The following is a 27,015-nucleotide window of genomic DNA, read 5'->3' as shown; positions in this document are numbered from 1 at the left end:
AAAGGAATTCGACTCTGTTGTTCTTGTTAGAAAATTAAACACCAGTGTGTGCAGTTGAGTGGAGGAAACATGAAATCACAGTGAGAGAGAGATTTTTTGTTTAGCAAATTGCTTAACTTTTTCAGGCCTCCTTCTCCCAGCTGCAAAAATACAGTGGCCTCTAAGGAAATGTGTTAAGATTAATGAGATTAAGGACTGAAGCCAAATGGGCAAAAAGTGGTGTAGATATATTAAAAACATTTAGATTCATTAATGTTTTTAAGACAATGGCATTGGAATTGACTCCAACTGTTATCTACAAATTTTGAGAAAAGTTTAGGCCAAGATGACATTCATTCTTGCCTCCCAATGACTATAACCTTTAGAAAGAATTTAGTCCTGCCTGACGTCTTTCATGTTTATTTTTGGCTCATCACAGTCAATTTTAGTAATTTGTGAACTCTGATTTTCCCCATTCCCAAATACTAAAGAACTCACAGTGATAATGAACTTCCAGTTAAAATTCACAAATATATTTCTATATACCAAACAAAAGTCAATGAAAAGCTAGACAAAGATCATTTGATCACAGAAAACAAGGCTCAAGTTCTAACTGAGCTTTTGTGTGCATTTGAGCATTTCCCCTTTCTCTACAAGATAGATAGATCTGCTCTCATGTTTAGGTGGTTCTTTTGATCCACCCTAGGAACTTCGCATGAAATCTCTGTTTCTCAGAAACGATGAATGTAGTCATTATTCATAACTTAGGAAGTGTGTGTCATGTTGTAGCTTGCTTTCATGCATCTCCATCGAGTTTGTTTCCCCACTTACATCTACTTCCTAATCCACCCATCTGTCAGTAAATCCTATTAAGAGGACATTTTGTATGTGGCCTAATTTGACCATTTGATTTTTATGAATATAAGAAGCTACACTGTCACAGTGTTACCTAGGTAAAACTGGAGTGAGAAATGTTCACTACTTAAAAACCAAAACAAAACAAAAACAAAACTATCAGTAAATCTAGAGATGCTAAAGTGATCATTAGTACTCTAATATCATATAGAATAAATCCTTTCAATAAATGTGGACACTCATTTATATAGTTTAACTAATTTTTTTAACATTTGGTTGCTCCTTAATTACCTGCCAACTTATTTCATGGATCAAAGAATTAAAAGTGAATATCACCCAGATATCAAGAGATCACCTAGAAGACCAAGGTGATTATGAGCAGTCCACAAGATATAAAATGACAACCTCAAAAAGCAGCTGTCAAAGATGATATCCTTTAAAGAGGCCTATTGCATGTGGTGCAATGGATATAGTGCTGAACTGGAGTCAGGAAGGCCTCAGGTCAAATCTGGCCTCATATTAATGGTTGTATGACTCTAACCAATTCCTTAGTCTCTGTCTCAGTTTTCTCCTCTGTAAAATAGAATAAAAATGATAAAATAAGATGATATTTGTAAAACACTTTGCAAAACCTCATAGTGCTATATAAATGCTACCTATTATAATAATAACAGTGATGATGATGATGAAATATATGATATAAAAAAAGATGGTTTGGTCACATATCAATGATTAAAGTGGTCAGCTCTATAGGATCAACTCTTAAGTCATCCATTCAACGTCCCTTCTCCCAGAAATTGAGGAAGGCCTGCAGGACATTGGGTGAACCATCTGTGATGAATTAATGGGAAGATATGGACAAGAATCCCAAAGGATGAGCAAGCAGGATGGGTTACAGTCTGCCTTCCTGGAAGGAATAGAAAAGTTGATAAAGTAACATCCATTTGATAATTTAAAGATTGTTAACTATTAGAAGATGGTGATATTGTGTTTTCATTTATTTATTCATGTGTTTTTTTTGCTGAGGCAATTGGGACTAAATGACTTGCCCAGGGTCACACAGCTAGGAAGTGGTATCTGAGACCAAATTTGAACTCAGGTCCTCCTGACTTCAGGGCTAGTGCTCCTTCACCTGTGCCACCTAGCTTCCCCCTGGTGACAATATGTTTTAATGTAGAACCTAGCTCAGATACATATTCAAAGAACACTTTTAACAAATGCTTTGAGTTGATGAAAATAGTTGTTTAAACTCATAATTTTTTAAAAATGTAAATGTATAAAGTACTAATCCCTTTACTAGAATAGATACTAAAAAGATGTATCTGCAAAAGAAAAGCATTTTCTAGTTATTATGTATTGTTTGGAAAAAAATATTGCTGTCACAACACATAGTCCTTATTTATATGTCAAGCAAAAAAGCAGGCCTGAGAACATTTGGAACAAAATAATAGTCTATTCTGCAAACATCCAGGAGCAGTTTGTTTGATGGCAAGACAAAGTCAGCACAAGTCATTTCTGGGCCACTGCAGAAATGTATTATTTTACCTTCTCCATTTTCTTTTTTGGTCAGATAAAGGATTTTAAAAATTCCTCAGTTTAGGATCCTGGATCATGCCTGGTATCCTCAGGGTCCATGTGATTTGATTGCACTCAGAATGATGCAAAATGGAGCCACAGATTGTACAGGGACAGCAACTCTCTTCTATCCAAAATCAGACTAGCTTCTTCAAAAATAAATTGCTATTCTTTTTTCATCTCTCCCCTCTAAAAGTCTTCCTTATTTTCTTCCTCCTCCTTCCTCCTTTTCTTTCTTTCTTCCTTCCTCCCTCCTTCCTTCCCTCCCTTCCTCTCCCTCTCTCTTCCCCTCTTTCCTTTCTTTCTTCCTTCCTTCCTTCCTCCCTCTGTTTTTCTCCCTCCCTCCTTATTCCCTCATCCCTCTCTCCCTCCTTCCTTCCTTTCTCCCTCTGTCTCTCTCTCCCTCTTTCTTCCCTTCTCCCTCCCTCCCTCCTTTCATCCTTTCCTTCTTTCCTTCCCTTCCTACTTTCTTTCCTTCCTTTCTTCTCTTCCTTACTTCTTTCTTTCCTTCCTTTCTTCCTTCCTCCCTTCTTCCCTCCCTCCCTTTCTTCTTTCTTTTGTCTAGATTATCTTTTCTTTTGTTGGGCCAACACAAGTATTTCATTTTGTTCTATTTGTCCCTAGGGACTCTCCAGGTTAGAGGGGATAGAGAGTCACATCATAACAGTGTAGGTGTTCTAAGAACTGAAAAACATCTTCAGAAGTCTGAAGGTCAATTTTGGGAAATGCACAAGTATCCCTATTAGACTAATAGACTTACTCTGCCACCTGGGGAGAGGTGACCTGATCAAAAATCATTATCAGAAAAAGTTGGTTAAATCAAGTCAAGTCAGCAAGTAATTTGTTATTTTGTTCCAGACACTTGGATACTATTGCTAATCTTGGGAATGTTCTGACTTGAACCCTAAAGTGCCAGGGGTTAGTGTAGATTCTCCTTCACTGCATTTTGCTATATTTGGGTGTACCCAGCTCTCTGGCTCCAATGGCAGATGTTGGATGCTGTTTTGTTTGACACACTAAAAAAAGTCACATTAGTAAATACAACAAGGTACTAAGCATAGTATACCTGGCTGGAGACACAAACGAAGGCAAAAATAGCCCTACTCTTAAGCAGTTCCAAATCTGATAAGAAAGACATGTGCTAAAAACTGTGTAACATAGGATATTTTGCAGGATAGATGGATAGCAATCATTTTGTTCATCTTCGTGATTTAACCTGTACCATATATTTATACCAGAAATTTATCCTCTACTCAACAGACTATCCTGGCTTGAAAACAATTTTCACATATTATGGAATTTTGATCTGTCATAGCTCAAAGGAACACAAGAGATCATTTCATTCAATCTTTTTTTTTTTTTGCAAGTGAGAAAACAGATTCAGAGATTGTGACAAAGATAATAAACTTTTTGTGTCATATCTTCTCCATAAAATGAAGAAGCCAGTTTAAAAAAAAATTCCTTCAAGCATTAGTTGAATGACATAAAGTATTTAAATATTTCTCAAATGTTGCAAAGAATTCTCTCATTTCTCTGTTGAACTCCAGTCTAATAATATCCATGTGGATGTCCTACAGGCATTCAAATTCAATGTGCCACAATCTTGGGTTATTCCTGATTCCCTTCTTTCCCTTAATTTTCTTCCCCCCAAATCTAATGATTAGCCAAGTTTTGTGGATTCTACTTCCACAACATCTCTGCCATTTGGCCTCTTCTCTGTATTCACAAAGGATCTATCTTCATTTGGAACACTCATCTACTCTTCCTCAACTCTATAATAATTTGTATCTCTGATTCCAAGAGTCATAAAAAAAGACCTGATTTGATAGTCCCATAATCAAAAATCTTCTGTGGCTTCCTTTTAATTTCCAGGAGAGAAAAATTTTCATATTGGAATTGAAAGCCCACCACAAGCTAGTTTTCATCTATTTTCATATTTTTCTTGTACTCTCCATTCCAAGTCAAACTAGTCTACTAAGTGTTTCTATGTTGTTCTATCTCCCACTTTCATGCCTTAATACAAATGGTTCCTTCCCCAGGTCAGACAATACTTTATCTTTACTTCCATCTTGAGGAAGTTCTTGCTTATTTCAAAGCACAATTAAGATATATTACTCCCTATAAGTCCTTTCTTGATCCCTCACATGTATATGTGTATATGTTATATTCCCAACTGAGTGAACCATAGGCTTCTGACAGGAGCTATTTAATTTGTTTGTTTTTGTATTACCAGGGCCTAGCAATTGTCTTTTACAAAACAGATACTTAATAAATATTTGTTTAATTGAACCCAATTATGTCTAAATGTTAATGTTAAGACAAATGTTTTCCTTAATTATAGTTACCTGTTTCCCACTACAAATGCTTTCCTTAAGTATGGTTACTTGTCTCCACTGATATAAATCTCAACTTATTTCAACATTGAACTGCTTTGGTTGAAAAAAATTCAGAGTTCTATATATTGTATTACTATTAAAATTAACTTAAAATATCTTACCCTCAATTTCTTTCAATATTATTTGAAGAACTTTGGTTTCATGTGCGTACTCTTTAGCAATACTCACTTCCTAAGATTCTTATCATGTTTTAGCATTTTGGTTACTATAATTCTAGTACTTACATTTTCCCAAAAGATATACTCTTTCATAGTGTGTAGAGGAAATCCAATTTATTCCTTATATAAGGGAAGAGTTTCCTTTCTCTTCCCTTCCTCGAATTGTATTAATCAACAACATTAGTAAAGAGCCTTGGTATTCCCTCTACCAATGAAAAAATCAGTCTCATCCAAAAAAGAATGCACTAGATTATAATGACATTATAAGAAATTAAACATATGAAGAATTCACAAAAATATGTGTAACTTGTTTGAAGAGATACAGAACAAAGGAAATAGTACTACAAGAACAAAATTAATAATGATAATGAAAATATAAATAAGAACATTTAAAGGCAATATAACTCAAATCAAAGAAAATGGATGATGCTAATTCTGAGAGATTAAAATTAAAGCATGTGACTTTGGGGTCATATGACTTACAAATGGAAGACTACATATTTTCCCCAATATTCATGACTTCTCAAATTTTTCCAAAGTTGGAATTATGCACAAAGAAAAGTAAATTTAACTGCATAGTCTAAGACACCAAGAACTTAAATGAGATTACAACCTAATGAGCTAGTAGTGAGAAATCTAATTTTTAACAACTAACTCAGCATTTTCCTCCTAATTTCCTACTATGTGAGTAGGATTACACAAGCCAATCTAAAGACTTGTTACAGAACTAAACTTTACCTATCTATTCTCTTAGTGCCACAGAAAAACAAAAAGCAGAAGCAGGGTTGTGACTGGGAAAGCAGCAAGGCAATGCTCTGTACTGACACAGAGCTCAGCCAGAAAATTAAAGAACATAAAGACTGAAGCAAGATACTTCACTGAGCTTTGCAAAGGACCCTGCTCTGTCTCCCTAGTAGTCAACTTGGTGCAGAAACTAAGCAGGGTGAGCTATAAATTGTCAGAGAAGGAGGCTGATACAGCTTTGAGGTTTAGTTTCAAGGGAGCCAGAAAGCAAACAGTAGTAGAAAAATAAGAAAAAAGAGACTGAAATTACAAAAAAAAAATCTTTTGAGGAAGAAAACTTAAAGACTTTCATGTAGCAAAATAAATGTAACCTCCTAAAACCCCAACAGAGTAAGATTTAGAATAGCAGAATTTTAGGTTAGGGAGAGTCTTTAGAGATCAACATCTCTGTTTCTTTCTTCATTCTTGCAATATTCCAAGTTTGAATCACCTATATAATTCCTGAATCATCACTTTCCTTCCTGAGCATACCCAATCAGTGGCCAAATAGTGCAACTTTTACTTCTGAATTGTCAAACTCTGCCTGCTGTGAGAGATCCTTAAAATGTCTAAGCTTTATGGAAACCAGATTAAAATGTAATTGGGAAAAATTTAACAAAATAAATAAAAATACAATACAATATAGATGCTAATTTGTCATTTTCTAATCTAACATGTTGGCAACAGTGATTCCCTTCTATTTGAATTTGATACTTCTGCAATATATTTTCTCTAATCACACAGCTGCTAACTGAGATTCAGTCCATCATCATCTTTTACCTGGAATCCTCATTGTTTTCTTTGTCTCAGGTCTCTCTCTGCTACCAAGTGTTTTTTATTAAGTTCTGACCATGTCAGTCCTCCACTCAAAATCTCTAGTGATTTGAAAAACTCTATTGCTTCTACGATAAAATAAAAATACCTATGTTTCACTTTTAAAACCTTTTACAACCTAGTTTCCAAACATCTTTTCTGCCTCATTGGACATTACCTTGCCCATCTTACATATCATATTCCAATTTTCCATCTCTCTTATCTTTGTACTAGACATAACCCATGCCTGGAATGCACTTTTGTCTCATTTCTGCCTCATAGATTACTTCCTTGACTCCAAGTACCACTTTTGGTATGAAACTTTCATTGTTTTTCCTGCTCCCTAAATACTAATGCTCTTCCTCTTAAACTCTTTGTATTTATTGCTATTTATCCTCTATTATCTATGTACTTATCTCCCCTCTCACAATAAGAACTTACAAATAAGGATTGTTCCTCTTTATTTGTATCCTTACTATACCTCTGTGACTGCCAAACGGTAGAACAACTATTGTCCCATTGATGGACATATCTAATCTCCTTTTCCCTATTTCTTTTATTAATGAAAAAACTGATATTAATTAATGACAAAGCAAGAATTAGAATTCAGCTTTCCTATTTCCCAGAGTTATTTCCCTTCCATATTTCAGCATCCCTCCTTCTAAAGATCTGGGCAAGAGCTTGTATTTAGCATTTATTAAACTGAACTGTGTGTGGAACTAAAAAAAAGAAAAAAAGAAAAGAAAAAAAAAAAAAAAGAAAGCAAGTCCTTGCCACTATGACATATGTGAAGTAGGAATGACAAGTGACATGGACAACCTGCTATAAAGTCTTTCTGGGACAAGGAAGCTATCCTATGTTTCCTGTTGGATGAACTGTTTATATTTAAGGGCATGGCCCTTTTCATTAGAAATTCCTTAAACAGAACTTCCTCTATAAATAACTGATTTCTTTCCTGTCCTAATCTATTTGGCAGTTTGTGGTTTTATAACCTGTCGTGGCTTTCAAAATGAGAGGAGTTGTCAGATTACAAAATACCCTGTAATAGAAAATCTCTAAAAATAAATGTTGAGCAAGCATGCACCATTTTACTTTTGAAAGAGACTAATGAGATGAGCAAGATGAAATGGGGTACCAGAAGCATCTCTCGTTCAAACTTTATTTCCTGTTTCTTCTTATTTATTTCCTTTTGATTTATGTGACTCTATTTTCAATGACTACCTAGTTACCAATTACAATTAGGAGAAAATTACTTAGCTCCTCTATTCTACTCTCATTAAAAGTAGAAAGATTATTTTAGGTGTCCCTGGTATAAAATATTCATAAGATCACAGATTTGGGCATCTTAGAGATCACTGAATCTAAATCTTTCATTTTACAGATACATATAAGGTTCAGAGAAGTGAAGTAATTTTGCCAGAGTAACACAGCTAAGAACTGCCTGAGATGAAATTAAAATCTTCCAAATTCCAAGAGGATAAAATTTGTATTTGCTTTATCAGTGATTCACTACTTACCCATGGCAGAGTCATTAGGTATATGATTCTGGTATTTGGAAAAAGCCAAAAATCAACCATAAATTACACATGACTCTAAGTACATTTATTAATGAAGGTCAACTTAAGAGCTCTGCAGTTTAAAAAGTATTTTCCTGCATGGATTCTGTCAATATAAAGTTATTATAAAATAAAATAAAATATTTTTTTTTAAAAAAGTACTTTCCTTAAGATTATTCTCTGAAAGAGTGAATGTAATCATGATTGTACCTTTTTGTATGCAGTAAGCATCAGACCCAGGAATAGAACCAAAATATTCTGACTCTACATCTGGGCCTTCTCCTTGACACAACAAATAAAAAGTCCTGACCAGAAGCCTGTCAAATAGGTTAGAAACTCCATTTTCCCCTGGCAAAGTAACTAGGAGGAGTGCTGGCACTGAGAAAAATGCTGGCAATCATCTAAATCCTTGCCAACCAATGGTTAAAAATAAAAGGGATCAAGTAATTTCTTCTTTTTTCTGGAAATATCAGGAATGAACTCAGAATACTATAAAATGTTCATGTGGAAAAGCAGAATCACTATTATTATAATCAGTGTTAGGAAATGGAACAAACTACTCCTACATGGAAACTACAAAAGCTTCATAAATGAAAATATTTTTTGGCTGTACAAGATGGTACAATCAGGTAAAATGAAAGTAGCCATGTTAGTATGAGGAAGGATGCATTTCTTATCCCTCCAATATACACGAGTCTAAATTTCTATGATTGCTACCATCTCATGACTCAAGGGATTCTCAATAACAAAAAAGAAAGGATGAAAAAATGGATATGCTGATGCATTTTGAGTGAATACCTGAAGAAAATGTCAACAAAATGATGGAGGGAGCACAAGTTCTACAAGGAGGTGTGATGACTACAATGGAAGCAGCTGTTAAGTTCTGTTGCTAGGCATTCCTGATTCCAGCATTTTAGGACTAACGTCCTAATGTTTTCAAAGTAAATATCAAAGATGATTGTGTTTTTAATAAAGGTAATTCCAGTACTACAAATGTTTTTGAAAAACTGAACAGAAAACTGTATTTTATATAACAGAAATTTCTAGAGTTGCTAACCCTGGCAATGTAGCATTAAAAATTTTAAAATGCTAGCAGAGCCCCTGGGCTCTGACCACACAGACTAGGACATGCATATTTAGGGCAGAAATGCAAGAAGAGCATCTGGAAAATTACTGCTGGGTCACTGCTAGATGAAATCTGCTTTGAGAATCTGGGAAAGACCAACAGAAGTGATCCATGCTCCTGAGTCTGGACACTAACCTACTGTTTAGGTTTTGATAGGGATCTAGAAATCTTATTATTTTGATATATCCCTAACAGCTTTTTGTTAAATAACAATGAATTTGCAGCATTTGGCCTGCCTACTGCTGAGGGTTGATGTTTGATCCAAAGTGGATCATGAGGCTGGGAAATGCTTCCACTGAGTGTACTGATAGTAATTGATTTTTACTAACTTTCAAAGAATTGTGCATAGCTATGCATTCACAAATGATCTCAAATGAAATGAGGAATTTTGGTATGTAGTATAGAGACTGAACCACATCATTTAATTGGATAAACTAGTTACTCCATATTAACATAAGAATCTAAGACAACACCCACAAAGGGGCACAGCAAAGAGAAAAGATGTCTGGAAACTACAGCAGCTACTCCAGAATGTTCTTTCTTTCAACTATTGGGTGGTAGGCATTAAAAGTGGTAAAAATATAGGAGGGAGAAGAGAAGACTAAATATGATTGATCATAGCAGATCACCACAGCTCCCTATGGACTCAATGAGGCAGCAGCAGGTCATAGTGGGTAGAAAGAGCGGAATTCTGTTCAAGTCCCACATTTAATATATTAGCTGCATAATTGTGGGCAAGAAAATGAAACTCTTAGTGCTCCAAGCAACTATCTAAGATAATAAGATTCAAAAAAAATGTTTGTCTGCATTGATAGAAGTGGCTTCCTCATCTAGTGTTTTTCTATCAATGGAATGACAAGTCCAGTTCCTCAAATGGTGGCAGCTAGATTACTCAATAGATAAAATATTGACCCTAGAGTCAGGAAGACTTGAGTTCAATCCTTCCTTGGACACTTAGTTGCTGTGGGACCCTAGGAAAAGCCATTTAATCTCTGGCAGTTTCAGTTTCTTTATTTGTAAAAAGGGGTTAATAATAGCATCTACCTCTGAGAGTTGCTATGAGAATAAAATGGGATAATTGTAAAATGATTTGCAAAATCTTAAAGTGCTATATAAATGCTAGCTAATATCAATATATATCATTTATATTGATAATACAATATATGTTATATTATAATAAAATAAATTATTATTTTTCTCCCTAAAGACTTAGGGACTTTTCTTGCTAAAATCTGCTTGATGTTCATAATTTAACACCCAAGATATATAAATAAATTAATTAAATAAATTTGTTTAATATGTTTTATTCCACTGGAACTAAAACAGTAAAATATATGGGGAAGGGGGAACAGAAATAGGTTTGTACCTAGCTCCAGGTTGTTGTTCAGTCATTTTTCTGTCATGTCCGACTCTTTGTGACCCCATTTGGTGTTCTCTTGGCAAAGATACAGGAGTTATTTGCCATTTCTTTTTCCAGCTGATTTTATAAATGAGGAACTGAGGCAAACAGGGTTAAGTGGTTCCCCAAGGTCACACATAGCTAGTAAGTGTCTGAAGCCACATTTGAACTCAGGTCTTTCTATCTCCAAGCCCAGCACTCTATCATTGTGCCATCTAATTGCCCTTGGAGGTAGTGCCTCCATTGATAAAAGTATAACACCTTCCAAAACACTGAAGAATGAAAGCAGACAAAGTAACAGTTATATACAAATCACTGGTAATTATTAACCCAATTAAACTAACACAAACACAAAGTATGGTCATTTTCCTAGTACTCTTTAAGGCTAGTTCCTTCCCTCTGAGATTATCGCTAATTTATCCTGTATACAACTTTTTTTCTTTTGGGCATACTTATTTGCATGATGGTTTTTCATTAGACAGTGAGCTTCTTGAAAGCTGGGATTGTTTTTGCTTTTCTATTTATTCTTATGCTAAGTCTAGCATCTGACATGCAGCAGGTGACTAATAAATACTTGTTGACTTATTCCAGAGAAATCAAGGGACTCTTATAGGGACTTTCAGGGAACTTTCCTCAATTGCCAGCAGCTTATTAAAGAGCAGGAAAGTGAGGTTTGCCAGATTAGTTATTTTTAAAACCAGCATAACCAAGATTCTTTTAGGAAATCTATCTCAAGTTTCAGCCTTGTTGATCATCCATTGCAATCTGCTGTATGAGGGCTGGAGCATTCCACTCATTATATTTATAGATAGACTGGTGGAACTCAGGGATCTTTCTCTTATATTAGTGCTGGAATAGTAGTTACAGTGCAAAACTTAGAGGATTTAGAGGATCTTAGGAAGATTTTAGTTCAAATTCTGCCTCAGGTATATTAGCTGTGTAACTTTGAGCAAGTCACATTCTCTCAGCCTCAGTTTTTTCATCTATAAAAAGGTGAATAGCACTATCTCAGAGCATTACTCTGAGAATCAAATGAGATAAAATAAGCAAAATGTTTTGCAAACAAAATAAAGTTCTATACAATGCTAATTATGATGATGATACAAGCAATTTTGCTTATGTAAACACATGAAAGATAGTGAAAATATTATCTCATTAATTGAAGGTATGAACTCGTTTCCAATAGGGGGAATAATGGGTTCATTATTCTTTCCCCATTTCTTTTGATTCTTTAAAAATCTCTCATTTTCTTTTGTTTCTAGAGTCTATAAAAATCAAGTCATTTGCAAAAGTAAGTAAATGAACTTCACAGGAATAACTTTCCCCCACAGACATCCTAATGCAGGTCAGATTTGTCCTCTACATTAATGACAGTTCTCCTAATATTGTTAGCAAAATTAGGTTATTTTCTGATGAATACACATTTTCTATAGTGGTTAATTCAGTCCAGGCAGGATCAGAGAGTTCTATGAATTGGTTATAATTAACATCTGCCAAAGGTGTTCAAAGTAAAATATGATGCTGAAGTACTAAGCAACTAGAAATAGAATGATAACTAATTTTTATCAATTATTTAAATATTTAATCACCAACAGATTAATTCTTGCCTTCAATAATTTCAGGATGGCATAATCAATTACTTGCTATCAAATATATACCTATAAAGTATTCAAAATAATGCTTACAAATAGTTTTAAACTAATAAGTAAATTTCCTTTTCAAATATTGGACATAGATGCTTTAAAATATTTTTGAAAATGTTTCATCTAATTTGAATTAGTTATTAAAGATTATTTTCTGCCAAATATGGTATTCACATCTAAACTTCTCTACCTAGTATTCAGCCCCATCTTACCTCTCTAATATAGTCTACCTTTTCACAATAACTTCTGGTCTAGGAAAATTGTTTTAATCATCATCCCTAAAATATTATTCATACTTACCTAGCTTCACATTTTTATTTCTACTCATCTATCAACCTAGAATAGCTTACCCATTTCTTTTTGACTATCCAAATCATATCATGTCTTCAATATTTACTTCAAAGGTCAACTTCTCTACATGACTTCTTGTATCATTCCCACTTTTAAGTATTCTATCCCTCATCTAAATTCCTGTGTAATTCATTTGGCAATTAAGCAAATGCTGCCTTGTAAATTCTGTAGTGTCTCTGCCTGTGGCTGTTTTTTAAATATTTTTATTGCTAATTTCTCCCAAGGTTATTGTAATATCTTCAAAGAAACTATAACCTGCTTTACCACAAAAATAATAGCCAAGGTTTATTACTTTGTATCTGTTAGTGTACCTAGCACATGTTTAATAAATATTTGTTAAGCTCTGTGGGTGAATTTGGCATGAAGAGGCAAATAGGTAACATGGAAATCTATGCAAAATTATATTTTCCAGCTTTCATGTTTGGGTATATTCCATGATGTGAACAGAATGGAGAGTCTAGTTTTGTGACAGACAAAGAACTTCTAACAATAGGATAGGGAGAAGCCATCTCCAACTAATTCAATCCACTAACTCCATCTGAAAATAGTTTTTTATACATGAGCAAAGTATTTTGTTAAGCACTGATACAAGACAAACAAAAATAATACAACACTTGCCTTCTAGGAGCTTACATTCTACTGAGAGGAAGATATAATACATAAACAGATCATTAAAATCTGTTAGACAATTGGGGGGTAAAGGGGGACAATTAGGAAGTGGAATCATATCTGAAGTTTAAAGGAAGCTAAGGATTCCAAGAGCTAGAATCACAAAGAAGGATGGCTTATACAAAAACATGAGAAGAGGGGGTGTTATATTGAATTTGGGAAATAGCTTATCATCCAGTTGGTCTGGAATGTAGAGCATAGGAAGTGGATAAGTATGAAATAAGGTCAGAAAGGTAATGGTGGAGCTGGATTACAGAGTGCTGAAAAGGAACCATTATGAGAGATGTTGCGGAGGTAGAATCAATAGGAATGGACAGTTGGTTGGCTATGGGGTAGGGGAACAGCAGAAGGAAGGCTCTAGAATAACTCTAAGATGATGAACTTGGATTACAGAGATGATGAGATTCGATCTACCTGCCCCTGTTCTGGGATGCTTCTCCATGCCAACACAGTTTCCTGGATACATTCAGGGCTACTGCTCCAAATTATCTTCCCTTATTCCAAGACAGATGGTGATTGAATATTTTATGGAAACTCTTTATTCCTTATCAGTGAACCAAAATGGACCTTCCAGACCAACCCTTTGAGAATGAATCAACTTTTATATAGTATTGGCCATTTGCTGAGATACAAAAGTATCCACACATCAATTAGAGACTATGCAGTTCAAATTCTTATCTTAGAGAGATGAGAAAATGGGGATCCAGAGAGATGAAGTGACATTCCAGGTCATCTAGAGAGTAAGTAGTAGAGCCAATATTTAAACCTAGATCCTTTGACTCAAAAGTCATCACTACTGTTGACTTGATTTTCTAGGAAGTATCATGGAGAAGGAAGTATCAGAGTTGGTAGATAAATTTTCTCAGTCTTTTCCCAGAATCCATCTCTATTCTAAGGGCTGCTTTGGCTGTAGACTGTAATTTCAACTATTCACATGGTTAATTTTAACCCCTTTTAACCCACCATATAAATTAGATCCCCACAAGTCAGAAGATATTGGAAGTATTGGAATACAGAATATTTCTTGTGATGACATCTTCCTCCAAGCCGTCCTTTTCCAGTGTCACCTACTACTGTTATTTTCACATTGTCACCTTCCCTGGGAGGGTCAGCTATTTCTAAGTAAATCTCAAAGGCTTTTATTCTTTTAGTCATCCATTCAATTTAGTCACAATGGGGTACAGACATGAGAGAAAGGCATTAAGCTCCCTTTCTGCATTTTTTTTTCTCAAAAGAAGCTGTGTTTTGTGCAAGGAGGGCCAGGTAAGTATAGAGGGGGCAGCTTAGAAAACTAACTCTCTCTCACTTCTTAGAAAGAGCAATTCAGTTGGTTCAGGTTCACTATTCCATTTTCATAGCTGAGTTTTGGTATATAGTGGCCCACTGGAGGTATTCACAGTGACAAGTTTCAGATTTTGATGCTTTGAAGTTTGATTGTATAGCATTGCCAGTAAATTAAACCATTTACTTTATCAAGACTCTGGCCTTTATTTAAGTAAAGTAGTGTCTATTTACAAGATAAAAGACACAATCTGAAATTCTATCTAATGTTAGCATGAAATGCTCATGAGAACCACATCTTTCTTATCTTTTAAAGGATTAAAACCCTTTCCATATAAACTTAAGGTATAATGTTCCAGAAATCCTTTCAGTTCATTTGGCTGAGTGACAATAAAACAATAACAAATCTATATCATATAGCTTTTTTTTTCACTTTTCAGAATGGGGGAGAATAGATTCAATTTTAGGTGCTCTTAGGAATATTCTTTCTTTTTATTATGATATAAGGCTTCAATCTCAACTCAAAAACTCACCAGGTTATTGTTCATTTTTATCTCGATTGTATATTCATTTAAAAAGTTGCTGTTGTGTAGTAGAGAACTAACTGGTATCAAAAAGACCTGGGTTCAAATTCTCCTTTGAACACATAATGGTTGTGTAACCTATTAACCTCTCAGTACCTTAGGTAACTCTCTGAGATTACATATAAAAGTTTTGGAGCAGATGTCATTGTTCATTTATAGAAAACTTTATGCCCCAAACAATACTATACTAATAAAATTCCAAGTGCTATCTCCTTATCCTTCATTCTCTCCAAATCCAATTAAAAAGGATGTGAAAATTTCTTCTTACCAGATATTTAAGTATTTAATAAATACAATGAAATTTTTTTTGGTCAACAAAAAGTGAGAAGAGCCAGAAGAAAGCCTCTAGAATACCAAATCCTCTGTGGAGAAGACATAGAAAGTGATGGACAAAAATTTTTCAGGATGAGGATAAGGGATGTTATCACTTTACAGATGAGGAAACTGAGGGCCAAGGAAGCTGAGAGATTGCCAGGATTACACAGCAAGAAGTTGTCTGTGTTTTAAATCCAGATCTTCCTGACTCTAAATTCAGAGCCCTATCCACTATTCAAACCTTTCTCAAGCTAGGATTTATAGATTATTATACCCCTGGAGGAAGTACTCATATGCACAACAGAAGATCCAGGGATATATGGAAGTCTGTTGGTGTAAGACAATATTTTGTTCTACCTGCCCTAATTAAAATTTGACATTCCATTAAAGTCAACTACAAGTAAGCATCATTAGATCTCTTACTAATTAACAAATAAATTGAAGAGCATTTATTAGATTATTTACTATCTGCAAAACAGTGAGCTGGACTCTTCTATAAAATCTTGTTTATAATCCAAATAATATTTCCCTTCTTCCAGTTATCATAATATGTATAAGCTATACCATGCAAACCAGTATTTAATTATATACTCATTCTCATAATGCTTCCTGTTATCTGAGCTACTTTAGAGGGAGAAGATCTTCATCATACTTTTATTAATCTTCACTTTATTTATAACTTTATCCTCTATATGCACATCAAACACTTCAAGCATCTCTTTCCTACTCCATAAACCCACTTAATCTACCACTCCACTTGAACATAATACACCACAGACTCAAGATCTCTGAGGAGGTATGGAGTGAGGCATTGTGCTTTTTTGGCTCTCCCCAGGTGTTTAGAGCACTTTTCATTTTCTGATTTAACTACGGAGCAGGCACCAGATTTTGAAGACTGGGCTTGTGAGATCTAGCAATATAACTAAATGTCAACTCAAGAATATGAATACAGTGTTTGCTACAATAGAAAAACAAGGAAAAAATGACACTTGAATGATAGGTATCTCAGAAATCTTTTGAAGGGATTAATCTAATTAGCCTGTGTGGTTAAGGTAAATGTGAGTTACTGGCAAAATTCAGATACTAGGTACATGGAATGCCTTCATAGCACCTACCACAATACTCGATACACAATATTCAGTCATTTGAATGACTTATTAAAGAAAAAGTGAACATAATTCTGAGACAAGATGAATTACTTAAGTAAGATTGATTTTATGTTACTCCCCCTCATAATTTTAAAGTTGTAGCCATATTTTTCTTCTTGGTGGCCCCTTTATATTCCAGCATCTAGTAGAGTATCTTGTAAATTATAAAAAGCCTCATGATTACCAGAAATTTTGGTGCTTGAAGCAAAGGGTTGGGAGGAGGGCAGGTAGGGTTATGAAAACACATCAGATCTTAGGACACAAAGCCCCAACATGGGAGTGGTTTTTGGACAATGTATTGTGAGAAATATACAAGTTCTCAAGATATAATGTGTGGGTAAAGAGTAGCACTAGGGAGGAAGCAAGGTAGATAGTAGGGAAGAAAGCAAGGCAGGGTTAAAGCAAGAAAGTTCACCTGGGATATTAGAAGGTCTTGGGATCTCACCTTAGTATGCAGCAATATCCTACTGCCAATCTTAAGCATTGCCATGAAAAAAAATGGAGAGTGCTCAAGATCTAAAATATAAAGTGAGACTCAGGGAATCAACTACCTTGTTCAGGTACAGTCATTCTGAAAAGTAAGATCTGTTTCTCAGAATCCAGTTTGAGGAGGCATAGTGAGATAGGAGTTAGTCAAGGGACATATGTAATGAGATAACGCAGATGCTAAGAATAACAGCAATGGGATCCTGGCCACAATAAATTGGGACTGAATGAACAGCACAAACAATAGCAAGACCTGGCATAGGAAGGGATACAAGAAAACTACAAGAACTGGGTTAGAGAATAAGATAGCTGCCATAGGAAAGAAACATGTTCCCAGTATGTCAGTAATCTGAAACAAGTCTCTATCACTCCACCATACATATGATTTGCTGAACTATATTAGATAGTAATAGCCTTGTTTTTGTTTATTTTGTATTATACACAATAATGGAGCAATGTTTATTGCTCAGCAGTTGTTTAATATATAATTGTTGCCAATTTTTATATGCTTATGCCTCCCGCCTACCAATCTGGCCAAATATATTTTGCCTTTTCACTCATCATTACTACTATTATTTACCTGTAAAAACATAGTTTCTTTTAAAAATAATTCCAGGTGGCATGAAGGTTATAACTAATTTTTAATACTACTTAAAAAATAAAGATGAATTTGTCAATGTTCTTAAAATACGTCAAAAATACAGAGCCAGTATTTAAAAAAACAAACATTGATTTATTATTTGAAAAGAATATTTCAAATGATTAATTTCTTAGGGTCTAAATTCTTCTCCCATGCTGTGGTAATTTGGAGGTGATATGGACAATTTCATGCCAACAAGGTAACAGCTACCATGTTAGAATATTATTGATATTGATATAAGGAATCACCAGGTACACCCTTTTCACTGTCTACCAGTTATTGGGTTCGAATTTCCCAGAGGATGATGAAGTTTGCCTAACTTATATCCAAATACTTTCCTAAAATTATTGTTTCGACTAATTTTATAGTTGAGTCTTTGGGATTTTTAAAATATATCATCATGCCATATGCAAAAAAAAAAAAAAAAGATTTTGATTCCTTGTATTTCTTTTTCTTCTCATTGCTATTTCTAGAATTTTAAAATATTTATTATGTTCACTTTTTCTTTAATAAGTCATTCAAATGACTGAATATTGTGTATCGAGTATTGTGGTAGGTGCTATGAAGGCATTCCATGTACCTAGTATCTGAATTTTGCCAGTAACTCACATTTACCTTAACCACACAGGCTAATTAGACTAATCCCTTCAAAAGATTTCTGAGATATCTATCATTCAAGTGTCATTTTTTCCTTGTTTTTCTATTGTAGTAAACACTGTATTCATATTCTTGAGTTGACATTTAGTTATATTGCTAGATCTCACAAGCCCAGTCTTCAAAATCTGGAGCCTGCTCCGTAGTTAAATCAGAAAATGAAAAGTACTCTAAACACCTGGGGAGAGCCAAAAAAAGCACAATGCCTCACTCCATACCTCCTCAGAGATCTTGAGTCTGTAGTGTATTATGTTCAAGTGGAGTGGTAGATTAAGTGGGTTTACGGAGTAGGAAAGAGATGCTTGAAGTGTTTGATGTGCATATAGAGGATAAAGTTATAAATAAAGTGAAGATGAATAAAAGTATGGTGAAGATCTTCTCCCTCTAAAGTAGTTCAGATAACAGGAATTTATTAATATTAATATTTATTAACATATAATCAACGATAGAATTTGGAAACTGGCTTTTTTTTCCCTCTGTATATTTATTATTTGGTAATATTCAATCCCGAAAACATCCCTTCCTCATTCTTTATGCTAGGAAGAGTCCTTCCACGAGTCATTCCTTGTAACAAAAGAAAACAAAACAAACAAACCCAAAAGAAAAAATTTGGTTTACCGAAAGCAACCAAGCTCACTGACTAATTGGAAGTCAATAGAATATTCCATACCCATGAAAAGGTTCCCTATTTTTGCAAAGAAGAATGGAAGGTCTTTTTCTCAATTTTCTTCTCAGGATCCAAACTTGGTCATTTAAATTACACAATTTTGTGTTTCATTTTATTGTTCTTTTTGATGTAGCCATTTGTCATTTTGCAGGTTACCTAACTGATTTTCAAGTTAGCAGAGAATCAATATAGGGGTTAGTGACAGTGTAGGCTATTGTTTCTTTTTTTAAAAAAATTTTATTAGCACAATAAGTTCCTAATGAGGAAATGCTTTCTACCAATCAGTGCAAGTTCTATAATTTAGTCTTATAGATTGCCTACAGTACTAAGATTTTAATTCAGTCTAGGGTCATATAGTTAGTAGAGATCAGAAGTATCCCTTAAACAAGATTTCAGATTCTAAAACATAATCTCTCTATGTTATATGCCATGCTACCTCTCAATGTGGTACAGTAGAAAAAGCACTAGATTTGGAATCAGAGGATCTGGGTTCAGATCTCAATTCTGTCACTTGTGTGACCTAGAAGGACTCATTTAATTTCTCTGTATATTAGTTTCCTCTTCTACAAAATAAGGAGAGTGGACTAGATGAACTCGTTTCCATCTCTAAATCTATAATTCTATGATCTAAACATATTAAAAAATGAAAATGCAGCAGAGAATAGAAGAATTGGTAGCTGCATTTTCATTTTTTTAAATATATTTAAATAACTTGGTAAGGTTACTTAATCTATTTTCAACTATATATGCTCATAAGTAACATACATATATATACATACATATACATACACATACATACATAATTTTACTATCAGAATCTATAGATAGAATGAAAAAATGAGAGGTACATACTGGGGAAACTATATTCTGATTTGAACTTTACTGCTAGAGTAAATGTAAACTTTACCATTTTTTATTTTAATGAAAAATGCTGCAGAGGAAGCTATTAGCAAAGGCGGGGCAGGAGCAGAATTTATACCAGGAATGCAAAGATGGTTTGAAATAAAGAAAATTATTAACATAATTGATTACAGCAATAATAAAAGTTTTAAAAAATCATATGATTATATCAATAAATGCAGAAAAAGCTTTAATAAAGTACAACACTCCTATTAAAAACAATAGAAAATATTGTTATGAACAGACATTTCCTTAATTTGATAAAAAAGCATTTACCTAAAACCATCCACAAGCATTATTTGTAATAGGAATACGTTTAGAAGTCTTCCAAGTAAGATCAAATGTGAAATAAGGATGTCCACTGTCACAACTATTATTCAGTATTGTACTGAAAATTCTAGAAATAGCAATAAGAGAAGAAAAAGAAATACAAGGAATCAAAAAATTTTTTTTCATATGGGATGATGATATATTTTAAAAATCCCAAAGACTCAACTATAAAATTAGTTGAAACAATAATTTTAGGAAAGTATTTGGATATAAAGCAAATCCACATAAATCATTAGCATTCCTGTATATCCAGACTTTGTTTCATGGGAATATCTTAGGTATACCCTTCCTGGAAGCATAAGAGGCAGCTGACCTATGAAGTTTGGCCTCTTTTGACCTGACAATTCTATGACATGAAAGTTTTGCAAAGACAATTAAAAATGTATTTGACACTTTAATTATTATAATTTTGCCCTGAGCTTAGACTTACAACCAAGAAGTATGAATATTTTAAATATAAAGGTATTAAATACATTTTGGGACTTTATTTAATACATGATACTTAAATATTCTGAAGAATTCAACTACAAATTCCTTTGCTTTTAAAAAAATTTTTAGTATCATCTAGACACATGATTTAATCCAAGAAATATCATCATTTACTCATATTTATTTAATGCTTAAAGAATACATTCCTGGGCTAAATATGAGTCAAGTAATCTATGAATTTTGGAGAATGCTTCCCTCTTCTCCTCTCTACTTTTTCTGCCTCTCTACTCTCTTCCCTCTAAGAAAAGAAAAGAAAAATCCCTTTTTCTTAGGTATTATGGCATGCCTATTTTTGTATGTATGAAAATGAAAAAGCATTTTTTGAGATTTGGTTTGGCAGCCCCAAAATTAAGAATACAAAACTAAAGGAACATGATCATTGTATTCTAAGAAATTAGCATATAAACAGATTACATGTACATACTTAAACTTTCTTAAAGCACTATAAGAATATGGCCCTTATCTCTTATTTCATCAATATAGGGAATTCCCAGAAAATGAAACTCTCTCTACCAATAAGGGTTAATAACTTTCTTGTAATATATCGTCTTATACAATTGCCAAGAGTATTGAGAAATTAAGTGACTCACTCAAGGTCATGTAGACAGTTATGTGTTAGTGGCAGAATTTGAACCCAGATTCTCCTGGCCAGCTAGACCATCTTTCTATCCACAATTTCTCAACAGTATTCATGACAGAACAGAATTCTGTAAAAAAGTCACTTCTTGGGTTTGAAGCGACTAAAGTGATAAAAGCATCATATGGGAGATATATTTCTTCCTAATTGGTCTACCTGTTTTCAGTCTTTCTCCTCTCCACTTTATCCTTTGTTCAGTTACCAAAATAATCTCCCTAATCCTATAGTCTGACTATGTGGTAGCAATGTGTTTTAGTGGAAAGGTACTAGATTTGGAAAGATAGAATTTGGGATTATAACTCTGGCTCTATTACATAACATTTGTGTAACTTTGGTCAATCACTTAATCTCTGTGGGGCTGTTTCTTCATCTATAAAATGAATGGATGACCTCTAGGATATGATGTCAATTGATCAATTCTCTGCTCATGAATTTTCACTGTGATTCTTCTGTATTACTTCTAGGATAAAAATATGTATTCTTCACATCATTGGAAGTTTTTTCACAGCCTAGTTATAGACTACCTTTTCAGATTTCTTTACATTACCAACCTTTGAGCACTTTATGTACCAGCATGACAGGACTATTTACTGTACTTAGAATTTGCCATTTTATCCCCTGACATTTTGCATGAGTTGAACCCATTACCTAGAATTTCCTCTCTCTTCACCTCTACTTCTTCTAAATTTGAGCTTCCTTTAAGGTTCAGCTCAGATGCCACCTCTTACTGAAAACCACCTAATTGCCAGTTTCCTTACTCTCTTCAGTCGTAAAGTATTTATATGTAGCTGTTTACAAGTTATACCTTATTGTGATAAAATATCACCTGTTTATGGGCAGAAATCAATTTTTTTCATTGTATACAAAAGTCTTGGCAAAATGTTTAAAAAATCATAGTTGATTAATAAGTGCTAATATATTAAATTGAACTGAAAGATAGAATTTAGAAATTAAGGGATTCCTTGGGATTATCTGTTTCAGAGGTATTGAATACATAGCTTTCAGTGGCATTGAGACCCTCAATATTTCCTGAATACAACCCAAATTTGATTAAAAGATAATGGGGAACTATTTAACAAAATAAATAAAAATAAACTAGAACAAAAGTAATGTTAATATATAGTTTTCTAAGTTAATATGTGGCCAGGTGTCATTATATGGTTACATGCCCCCATTTCTATTTGAGTTTCCTATCTTTTATCTAGTTCAGCCTCCTAGTTATACAGACAAGGAAATGAAGGTTTAAAAGAGTATAGTGACTTTTCCATAGTAACTTGTGGTAAGAGAGGCAGCTTTTGAATTCAAGTCCTGATTTTCAATGTACCAGGCTTTACAAAGCAAGCCTTAAATATTTAGAACAGAACAAAATTTTGGATCTGAACCTTAAATATTATCTTTTTTTTAAACTCCTGATTTTACAGATTAAGAAATGAAAGGCCCCAAAACTTAAACAATTGATCCAAAGACATATAGCTCATTAATGGGCAGAAGTCCCTGATTCTTAAGCCAGGATAATTTCTATCATGCCATAATATGCATGCATTCATCCTTCTTATATTTTTTTCCAGAGTGACATACATTTATTTCTATAGGCTGAATTGCAGGGGACAGATGATGTGATGGAGGGAAAGAAGGAGCTTAGAAACCTGCTTAGGATACCTACCAGTCTACAAGTTACAGGAAAGGGAAGACACATTTTTGGAATCAAGGAAGCATAGAGAAAATTGTGTGGCATAGTTTTGGAATCAGTATGGTAGTGTTAGGGTAGGGGGAATGTACCTAGAAAGCACTTTTAAGTTTAATCTTCATTATTAAAACTTTCTTAAGTCTAGATAATCAAGAAATAATAAATCATGCCCTGTTTTATACCATTTACCATTTTCAAAAGAGGTAAATGCCCATGCAAAAATGTAACATTCGGCTGATATGAGCCAGTTACAACACACGAGAGTTGAAAATCTTTAAATTTTCCAGCATGGGTAAAAGTCCTGATGGTCCTAAGCCACTTATGGCTCTGGTACTTATCTCACAGCAAACACCTAATAGTTTCTGGAACCTAGACTAGATGTGTTATATTGGATGTTTTCAAAAGACTCAGGAAAGCTTTAAGCAATAAAGTTTAGAAATAGCATGCAATAATACCTTGAATTTATGCAGTGCTTTTAGTTTGAGTTTTTTCATATTTTTAACTGATATTATTCTCATGATAACTCAGTAGTTAAGAGTTTTGATTTTGAAGGGCTTCTTTGTAAGTAGAGTTTAATAAAACTATAATTAAGAAGATCCAGGTCCTTAAAATACTCTTGAAAGTAGAGTTATAATGGATAAGTCATAGGTGTGATAATCTATTCAGATATATTTAAGTTAGTGGCTATTCCAAAGTTCCTACAGTCTGGGTTACATTTGGAGGGTTTTGCTCAGTTCTGCAGATGGGAAAGAACACATTAAAGGCCACACAAAGGCAACCAGGGATGCTTACAAGGTTGGAGAAACCAAGTAAGACACATGAAGAAAGCTGAAGGAATTGGGGGTATAGCCTGGAGCATTGATGTTTTAGGGTAACATTATATAGCTTTCTTTGAGTGTCAGAATATTTAAGTATCATGCATTAAATTAAGTCCCAAAATGTATTTTAATACATTCATACTTAAAATATTCATCTTTCTTTTTTTTTTTTTTAATAGTAGGAAAGTATAAGCTCAGGGCAAAATTATAATAACTAAAGTATCTGAAGTGTCCATTTTTCTGGACCTAAGAGAGGAATTTTGCAAAGTCGAATTTAGGAATGACATTAGCAAAAACTTGTCATCAGAGCTTTTCAAAAGTAGAATGAAAAGTTTCAGGAGATAGTGTGTTCCCCTTCCCTTCATGTGAGGTCTTCAAGTAGAAAGAAAATAATAACTTTGCAATAATATACATAAAGGATTCTTAGACTACTATGGTTTGATCTAGACAAAGAACCTCTGAGAGTCTTTAAAAAGAGAGACAGACAGACATATATCTATGTCTATGTATGATATAAGATTTTATCACTGAATCACAGAAGCTCTAAGCTACAAAGAATCTCAGAATCTTAGAATTTTTTTTGATCTTTTATGCTCATATCTCAATATAAACAACAACACTGATTTCAGCAATACTTTCTTCTCATAACAACAAAAATATTTATAGTAAAGATTGTACATCATTAACCTGAAATTTACTTTCCACTATGTCAGATGATGGTGTGAAGATAATGTATTGATTACAATACTGTTAGAAACTTCTCTACCTTGGCTGCTCTCTGAAAATCAAGAAGGTTGCAGGAGCTTCAGTTACTGCTGTTGGGAAATGCCAAGACTAGCAAGGTGTCAACCTCATCTCCAACACTGTCTTTCATTGCTAATGGATGGTATTAAAAATCCTGATGTAGGCACCAGCTTGAAATAATCTGTCAGTGATGTCTAGTCCTTGTGTCATTTGAGATCCTTAAGGCTCTCCAGGATGACAGCAGTTACAAACATTCTGGTACAGAGTTTATCTCACATCTTTATTTTCTTACTAAACAACATCACTGACTTTGTATGCTTGGGCTTAGAGCCCAAAGAATTTTCACTACATTTTACAGGTCATAATTACAACAAAAACTTGAGTTTTAAAGGCAAACAACAAAAATACACAACAAATGCACAGAGAGAGCTCTTTATAACAGTGGGGTAAAATAAGACTTGTGATACCAGTCATTTCACAAACTTGTATGTATTATTTTCTCTGCTGCCCATAGTTGCAAATATATGTAGTTGTCAACACAAAAGTGAAAATGAGGTTACTAATAAAATCATATGAATGCTTAAAGTCACAAAAATTAAACATACAAATGTTGAGAATTGACACTTTCTCTCTTACATATATATATTTATTCTAGCATATATAGCATATATAATATATGTGATACATGTATTATATATTAGTATATATTATATATAGAATGCATTATATATAACACACGCATGCTTATATATATTCCAGTATATATTTTATATGTATGGTACATGTTATATCTGTAATAATGCATATATAGTAGATATATACTGAGCATATGTGTGCATACACATAGATGCATATACTATGCTTGCATATATACTGAACACATGTACCTGTATGTATATATTAAATAAGACTAGTCCTTCACCAAACTAGGGGTAGGGCACTTATCTTTGATATCCTCGCATATTTTCTCTTTGCTTATTCTCTATATCCTCCTCCTGCCCAGTGTACTAATGTCCCCACAGGTACCTACTTAAAGCTAATCCCATATTCCAAAAGTATTCTTTTGTCTTTTCAGAGCAAAACTTTTTTTTACTCAAACATCCCAATACTAGCTAGTTGCAGTTGTTCCCCTCTATCTCATAAACAAATTTACAATAAGGTGGTTATAACTAATAACAACTGAATTTGCTACTCTTACCCCAATCATTAATCCATTCTAATGGGAACTTAGGGAGACAATGTTTTTTAGCAGAAAAGAATGAATCTCTAAATAGTAGAATTTGCTACACCATAGCACATAGGGAATCACTGTTTTGAGATAAGAAGGACAAGGCATCCTCAAATATCACTAATGGGGTCACAATCAAGCCAAGAATGCAGAAAACCTTCCCGGGATAAACCATTCAAAAACTCAACATGTTTCATTTAGAAGTACTTACAGGTCGTCATGGATGAGGCCGTAGATTTGGGAAATGCTATGGTGATAGATTCCTCGCAGGACAATTAAGAGTAAAATCACCACAAAAGCTGGAAGCCCCCAACTCAGAATGAAAAACAGGAGATAGCGTCGCTCTGTGTGCTCATCGTTCATGACCAGGACATACCAGAAGTTCACAGACTACAAAGAGAAACAGACAATACATTGGTTTTTGGACTGACATATCCCTGCCAGGTGTCACTGTAAATAGCAACCTGCTCGAGAAAAACAGAGCAGTGTGTGTCCTCAATTCTATTTTAACATGAATTTCATGGTTATCTGATTAAATGGATTACATTAAATGAATTACATCTATCCACTATGTTTTGAAACAAAGATAAAAAAAGATAAGGTTGGGGGAAAAGAGGTTCATAAAAGGACACAGATAGTGATTTTATTCTGATTTTTAAGTTGAATATGAGCTTTAAAAAAAGGAAGTTTGGGGCAGCTAAGTGGTGCAGTAGATAGAACACCAGCCCTGAAGTCAGGAAGATCTGAGTTCAAATCTGGTCTCAGACACTTAACACTTCCTGGCTATGTGATCCTGGGCAAGTCACTTAACTCCAATTGCCTCAACAACAAAAAACAAAACAAAACAAAACAAAACAAAAAAAACAACAACAAAAAAAAAACAAGTTCATGGAGTCATAATGTAATTTCCTGTTTTCTGTCCTTTGAATCCTGTCATTTCATGTCTGTTGATCACTTCTGTTCCTGATAATAAAAAAAAATTTTTTTAAGTATTCATTTTTGTAAAAATGCATTGATCATCATGGTTTCGCTTTATATACTTTACTATTCTAAAAGCTTTAAGGGACTCTCAACATATGCAAGGAAAGTCTGGGATCAAAGGCT

The 27,015-nt window shown here is 33.9% G+C and overlaps 1 protein-coding gene across 1 annotated transcript in view; it reads right to left on the bottom strand.

Annotated features, from left to right (window-relative positions):
* Nucleotides 1–27,015, bottom strand: part of ADGRV1 (adhesion G protein-coupled receptor V1) — a 671,454-nt gene that overhangs the window by 231,350 nt on the left and 413,089 nt on the right. The window contains exon 85 of the mRNA XM_051971448.1: nt 26,123–26,301. Coding sequence (XP_051827408.1) covers nt 26,123–26,301 — 179 coding nt within the window. The remainder of the gene's footprint in view (nt 1–26,122; nt 26,302–27,015) is intronic.

Source organism: Antechinus flavipes, chromosome 1 (genome assembly GCF_016432865.1).
Source record: "Antechinus flavipes isolate AdamAnt ecotype Samford, QLD, Australia chromosome 1, AdamAnt_v2, whole genome shotgun sequence".
NCBI classification, from domain to species: Eukaryota; Metazoa; Chordata; class Mammalia; order Dasyuromorphia; family Dasyuridae; genus Antechinus; species Antechinus flavipes.
This window is presented reverse-complemented; position numbering and strand designations above follow the sequence as displayed.